Source organism: Contarinia nasturtii, unplaced genomic scaffold, assembly GCF_009176525.2.
Source record: "Contarinia nasturtii isolate CC-2019 unplaced genomic scaffold, AAFC_CNas_1.1 Cnas_scaffold_187, whole genome shotgun sequence".
Taxonomy (NCBI): domain Eukaryota; kingdom Metazoa; phylum Arthropoda; class Insecta; order Diptera; family Cecidomyiidae; genus Contarinia; species Contarinia nasturtii.
Genome location: NW_022197544.1, coordinates 1,169,710 through 1,177,041, shown reverse-complemented (window position 1 = coordinate 1,177,041; position 7,332 = coordinate 1,169,710). Strand labels below are relative to the sequence as shown.

The 7,332-nt window shown below is 32.0% G+C and overlaps 1 protein-coding gene across 1 annotated transcript; it reads left to right on the top strand.

Annotated features, from left to right (window-relative positions):
* The first annotated feature begins 999 nt into the window (after positions 1-999).
* LOC116352439 (endocuticle structural glycoprotein SgAbd-1) lies at positions 1,000-2,566 on the top strand. Its single transcript, XM_031785038.1, has 6 exons — positions 1,000-1,086; positions 1,204-1,267; positions 1,353-1,383; positions 1,475-1,807; positions 1,974-2,139; positions 2,217-2,566. The coding sequence occupies exons 1-6, from the start codon at positions 1,084-1,086 to the stop codon at positions 2,310-2,312; spliced, it is 693 nt and encodes a 230-aa protein (XP_031640898.1). The 5' UTR covers positions 1,000-1,083; the 3' UTR covers positions 2,313-2,566.
* The last annotated feature ends 4,766 nt before the right edge of the window (positions 2,567-7,332 follow it).

Below are 7,332 nucleotides of genomic sequence, written 5' to 3'. Positions count from 1 at the left end.
ATTCGTTTACATTCTTTCATTCTTATATATTTTCCCTTTCAAAGAAGAAATTTGATCAGACAAACGTTAACGTAATAATAATAATCCGTGTGAATTCTGGAAAGTTTTTTAGATCATTATAGGCAAATATTCTGCTAGAATTCCTAGTATTGAACCAAATGAATCGCATTGCCAGTGTGAAGACATTTATACGGAGAACAATAGAAACCATTGTTCTCACTGAACGCAAATATTTTGTTTACAAAAATGTACCGTTAATCTCATCATAAGAATAGTATTGGAAATGTATTTTGTATGAATCGGTCGAATAATCAATATGAGCTAGTAGATTCTGGTATACTTTTAGTTTTGTATAGTAAAAATTTATGTCTACCCCCTAGCAGTTCTATCAGTTGAAACAACTGTTCACTGAAAAAAGCCTCGGACCGTCAAAGCAATGATATTGTCATTTTACGCATTCGATGACATAGTTGCTGTGGCAAATGAGCAAGCACAATCTAGTTTTTTTAATGCCATTTTCAATGATTAACACGTTACGTTTTCATAGATGTTCATTTAGCATGGCTTAATAATCAGTAAAATTCCATATTATATTGCCCCGATGAAAACAATCCCAAATTAATAAGCTCAAAAAAGTACCTACCCGATGACATTTACATCTATTTGATGATAAAAATAAATAATATCTGGTAATCGTTTTGAGTGTGAATATAATCAAATATTCAAATCAATTCGAAGGTAGAAAGCTTACTTCATTCAAATCTTGACGATTTGCATTATACCGCACAAAGCGTTGGAAGAAGATACACTCTTTGTGTGTGTATAGTGCACGACTCTATCGTACAATTCTATCAAATGAAATGCCTCTCAGCAAGATAATAATCAACTTAAATTTATCGTTTAATTAGACCAGTTTGGATTTCTTTTTTTTTCGATTATGAAATTCAAATGGAATGAATGACATTTCACATTGCGCATATAAAGCATGCAACTTGCATTGCGCATATAAAGTGTGAAAATTTCATTTGCCACTGCAATCGACGATAAAAGCTGTAGTCAAACGAACGTTTACATAACGAAATTATGGTAAAACTATTATTCTTGTGAAATTGGGTTTTTTTTTTTGAAAATAAAAAATTCGTCGGACGTAAATTTTGATTTTTTTCCCTTCTTTTATATTATACAATGATCATCATCATGCAGACGGTGAAAATACTGTTGATTGGATTTATTTTTGGATTGGATTTGGTTTGTGCACAGAATGATGGTAAATATTTCCAATTTCCAATTGTTTTTCTTTAAAAGATTAAAATTCAACACCCAATCATTTTGAATGTGTTTCAAATTTGCAGGTAAATATCGTCCAGCTGGCGGCGATGGAAGGTGAAATTGAATTTTGAATTCTATTCGCATATTATTCTTTTGTGGCCAAACGTTAATCTAAATTTAAAACTGTATTATTTATCATTCAAAGATATCGTGGTGATAACGATGGCAAATATGTTCATCAAGCCGATACATTTGGTGGATCCGGCGCAAATTTTGTTGTGAATATTGGTGGCGCTAATTCAAATTCAAAAGCTTCATCGCCAAATTCACCGGTAAAAATTCCATTAGCTCCATTTCCATTTAAACCACCTCCACCTCCACCAGTAAAAATACCATTTGCACCATCTCCATCGATAAAATTATCCCGGAGTGGAGCAAATGTGAATCAAGATGAACCGGTAACTTTAGGTGCGGCCGCAGCAGATATTAAAATTCTCCGTCAAGAGCAAGAAGAAGATGAAAATGGATATCGTTATTTGTAAGTGGATACGTGTTTAATAAAAGTTTCAAACAAAAAAGCAGAATGCGCCTAATTTCAGCTAAATGGCCGTTCAATTTTAAGCTTTTTTCGGTGTCTTTTTAGTTTATTTTGCAAAATTAAATGAACTAAAACTAAAAAGGGTGTTATATTTTCGTACCGAAAGATATGAGACCGAAAATGGAATAGTTGCTGAAGAAAGTGGCCAAATCGAAAAAACGGAAACTGGCCAGGATGCAATTCGTGCAACTGGCTTTTATCAATATATTGGCGATGATGGGAAACTATATCGCGTAGATTATACGGCAGATGCCAACGGATTTGCAGCAACGGTATGCATTTTTCTGGCAAATCAAACAAATGTATGATGATGGAATTCTTATATTTATGTTTTTTCTCATAAATACAGGGTGAACATTTACCAACGCCACCGCCCATTCCACCGGAAATTCAAGAAGTACTCAATATTCTGGCAACAAAACCACCAGACGCGGACACTGCATAAAATCAAAGTGCAAAAATTACATGGTTGGTGCATTTGGAATGTGGCAAACTATGTCTTCTTTCTCTCTCTCTCGAATTTTAGCTAATAGAATCAACTGTTGAACTGGCTTGCAATGACCAAGTTCATGTTTTAAGTCTTATTCTTCATTTTGATATATTTCCTTTTTCAATCATTGGAATCATCAATCCGCTTATCAATAAAAGTGTTCAGTTTCAAAGCAACCGCAAATCAATAAAACAGGATTATAATTGTCATTTGTCTTTGTTACTCTTTATACATGAATTTTTTTTTTATTAAAAAAATATTCATTTATAGTCGTTCATAAATTATCACATGATCACAGGTAGAGACCGGAAATGGTGACGTTGCACGATATTAATCAAATTTAATTTTTCGTTATTTAATTTATTAAGAAAAAGAAAAACTGATTTCAGACCGTAAAAAAATGAATTTACCCAAAAGAATACATAGTGCAATATCCAGTTCACTGAAAAAAATGACGCAATCGCTTCCATTGTGAGTGGGTGAGCAACATTTTATCAAATGATAACATTGGCTACCTTCTTATGAACATCGCTGAAAAAATTGTAATCTAACATATTCTAAAAGAAGAAGAAAATAGTAATCTCCACACTACTCATTGTGATAGGTTAGTGAATTTTGACTTTTCGATTGGATTTTCGATCGCTGAGTAGATTCAAATATTTAAATTCAATGAAATCGATGATGCTCTCTTATTCAAATTTTCTATTTTTAAAGTTCGATGTAACTTTGAATGACGCGATGATAATATTAATGAACTCGCCTAGACCTAGACGGTTTAAAGACTTAGACAGCTTTTATAACATATACACACACAATGTCTTCCACAAATGTCACATTGTGAACGCGAATCTGCAATCATCATCATCATTGATAAACGACCGTTGCGGCGACGACGATGTTGTTGAATTCATTACAATACAGTAGCAAATACGATTATAAAACATTCAAATTGATTTGGACATTCGATGCAACGATTTTTTTTCCTTCTTCGCTAATGGGCACATATTGACCATTAAAAGCATACCCAAATGCTGATCATAATCAAAAAATTTCACTTTATTAACAAACAAAAAAATTGCACAAACATATGAAGTTTCCGTGGCACCTCAAACTCTTTGAAACGACCAAACTAGTACGTGAAAACGAGACAAGAAGTAATAAAATAAAATTCCAAAACCGAAAAAAGAGGCGATAAAATCTTAGACTCGCGAAACACTCTCAAAGCAGCATCAATTAATTAAATATCGACGAATAAAATAAAAGATTAACAGAAATGCATGTTCAATAAAATTCGAATTGAAGAAGAAGGCGCAGCTGTTTGACCCTGTTCACGCTTAAGCACCAAAAAGCATCATTATTTTTGTGTGTGAATCGCCCTTTTTATTCGAAAATCTCTCGATAATTTTGCACGTGTTATTCAATCTCATATACATATAAATCGACAACGATTCAACAAAGACGCGAATTTGAAAATGCAACAAACTTTTGCCAAGACACAAGATCTTGCATCCAAAAATAAACATAAACATTCAAATAAAATAGGCATTCTCTCTCTCTCTCTGGCTCTTTCTCCCTTTGCTCAGAACAATTATTATAATCGGCGACAACCAGCATACAAACAGTGAAAGAAAAAGAAATGTTGAAGCGAATTCAGCCCGAGCCAACAAAAGATATCAACAAAATATTTTACTACGTTTTTATGAAGACAGTTTTTATTTCAACGAAATGACTACATTGGCGAATGGAAAAATACACACATATATATTTGACGTTTTCTCATGAATGTGCGTGTTAAAAATAAATTACAACACGAAAAATATGAAATAATATTTAATTTTTGGTGTGTGATTAACTTACTTAAATGGTTGGTTACCCAGTAAAATTTGGATCTTACATCCATAACATTTCTTACGTACAATATCACAATATTTTACGATTTTACAACGATAATGCGATTTTTTTTCATTTATAAAGAATACATTGTTTCATTTACTTTATTGAACATTATACCATTCAAGAATAATACTTTTATTCAAAAAAAAGTATCCAAATTAAGAAATTTTAGTAATAGTTTATCAATCATAAGAAACACAGCTACACAGAAGAGCGTAGAAAAGTGGGAGAAAAATGAGTAATTCTGAGATATTTTCGGTTGAATCAAGAAATTATCAAGAGATATTCTGTAATAATTTAAGCACCAGACGTCACCATATCAAATAGATTTTCCAACAAAATTCGATAATTATGCGATTTTTTATGCTTTCCTGCTTAAAATGCAGGCGTGTATTAATAAAAACCATTTTTCGCTTCTTTTTTTCACTTTAATCAAATTCATTGGTTGATTGTGTCTAATTTTAAATCCATTGGATTGCTATCGAACGAATTTCATTGGTCATTGCAATAAGTGGCAGATTGAGACTGTTCACATCGTATGATTAAAAATAAGCGTTACAATTAAACACGAATTCTGTGATTTTTATCCCTACTTTTGAAAAAAAAAATGAAAATATCTTCAGAGATTTTAGCTGTCCGAATATCATATATCAACGAATAAATTGTTAATTTACATTGAAAACATGAATAAAAGCTATAAAGTCGCTGTCCCAACAACGATCACATGCATTTGATTTGAAATTCCATTTTGATGGTATTTGGTGTGAGCCACTACAAATATCGTTGCACGTGATAAAAAGAATATTTCGTGAAATTCCATCTCATATTTGAATGTGTTTTATTTTTGTGCCATATATTCAATGATACATTTTTAACTTTTCTTATTTTATATTGCACGATCTGACTATTCACCGGTATCGGTTCCGGGGGCCGATTCTAATCGCACATAATAATTTCGCCGCCGCATTCACAATCATTTTTTCTTTTTTTTTGGTTTGCTTTTTATATGTCAAACATATTCGTTATATTTTACGTGTCATACGTAAATCTATATTAAAATAATCATCATCATTGGCGACCTTCGCGGACATTGATACTCATTTTATTACGAATCGCACAACAACAAATAAACAAACACATCGATGCCAACGACCAACCGAAATAAAAATGATAGTAAATAAAGACAACACCAAATCACATAAAAAACACGTTTGCAGTCGGGCTCTTGTGTGAGTATGTGTGTGTGTGTGTGCGTGCGTGACAGCTCGAGTGTAATTTTTTCCCTTTTCGTCTCTCAATTGATATCGATGTTTGTTTTGTTTTTTGATTTTGTAAAGGTAACGTTGTTTTGTGCGTCGCTGGCGCGCCAGAAGAAATTCGGCGACTTTTCAATGGTGCAAACACACACAAATCCACCGAATCGTTGAACTCGCGATCTCGTTTACTCTGCCATACATGTTTTTTTATGAAATTAAAATGCGACTGCATTTTTATTGCTATCAAACCCAAAAGTTTCGTAAAATTAATTAGCATCGACTCAAAAAAAGCATGATAATAAAATTCATCTAGATTTGTCTGGTATTGCTAAATTTGAAATGTTTGCCGCTTCATTAAGCTATTTTGTTTTCGATTCTATTTTTTTTATTTTTGGACTAGTTGAAAGCATTCAAAAAATTGGATTGTTTGGTTTTATTCTATTAAATTATTTTGATGGAACAACGTCAATCGATATGAGGGGCTTAGAGGAAAAATGTTATGTAAAAAAGTTCTGCGGAAAAATGTTCGAGAGCGAAATGATATCATTTAGCAAAGCTAATTGGTACCAAATAGCCCAGCCAATTGATACCAAATAGCTTTAGTTGAGCTCCTGAACATTTTTCCGCTTAACTTTTCTACATAAATTTTTTCCTCTGAACCCTTCATATGTCAACGATGTCGCGTTAAACTGCAAAAAAACAAACTCATTCAAAACGTGTACTCGAAAACAAGTTTGCACATCATAGATCAGATTAATTTTTTTTCTGGTTTACAAATTGACAGATGCATCACAGATATGTTGTTTCAAAAGATTTATCATATCGACGACGAACCTTTCGCACATTTTTCTCTAACCATTTATTAAATTACAAAGCAAAATATGTGTGTTTTTTTTGCTGACAAACACATAAATGATTAACATCTGTCATTCCGAAATTCTGACTTCAGCGGAAGGAGCACACTTCCTTCATCATTAAAAAAAAATGATTAATGTGCATTTAAGTATCGGTTCTTAATTAGCGAAAAGAAAACGAAATTTTTTATGTTACATAACGCGATTTCAAATATTAATTGGATACTAAATTAACCAATTTGTTTTTTTCTTCTTCTTAATTAAATGTTAATAGATTCTTTGTTATTATACACCTTTTTGAAAATTTATATTCAAAAATAATTAATTATTTTTCAAGTAGACACCGATAGGAAAGAAATATATGCAATGACAGTTCGATGAGCAATATCAGTTAGATTAAAATTTCCGAATAAAATTCGTTGGCGAATATCACAAATATATAAGATTTAGAAAGATAAAGAAGTAATGGAAATATCGTGTCATGACGATTCGATTCGAAGTCAACACTAAAAGAAACACAAATAATCTCAATTTATATTATTATTTTGTTAAATAACCATACGAATCAATCGACTATTAATATATAGTTCGATAATCTTTCAGCACCTTCAGATGGTATTCTTCATTACAATTTCAATGTAGATGAAATGCAATCATAATACATGTTAACACATAAAATAGGATATCATCCGATGGATTCAAAAGAAACAATATCTCTTCATTTAACGATATCTCGATCGTTAATGGGCGATCGTAAAAGTCAAAATCTTTGCTCATATTTCAGGCGAAAAAACTTGCCCCATTGCCATTAACCGAATATAAATTGACAATAATGTGGCACAAACATCGAAATCAAATTAAGTAGCTATTCGCAAAACTAATTGTTGCGCAAAATAAATAGGTGTGGTGCATCACATATAGTGAAATAGAGAAGAAAGCACTCATGACTGCTTATTTAGCGCAAAATACAAG

Excerpts from the sequence above, each read along its gene's own strand:
- LOC116352439 (XM_031785038.1), top strand. Across the intron at positions 1,268-1,352 it reads GGTTTGTGCACAGAATGATG|GTAAATATCGTCCAGCTGGC; the intron begins GTAAATATTTCC and ends TCAAATTTGCAG. Across the intron at positions 1,384-1,474 it reads CCAGCTGGCGGCGATGGAAG|ATATCGTGGTGATAACGATG; the intron begins GTGAAATTGAAT and ends TATCATTCAAAG.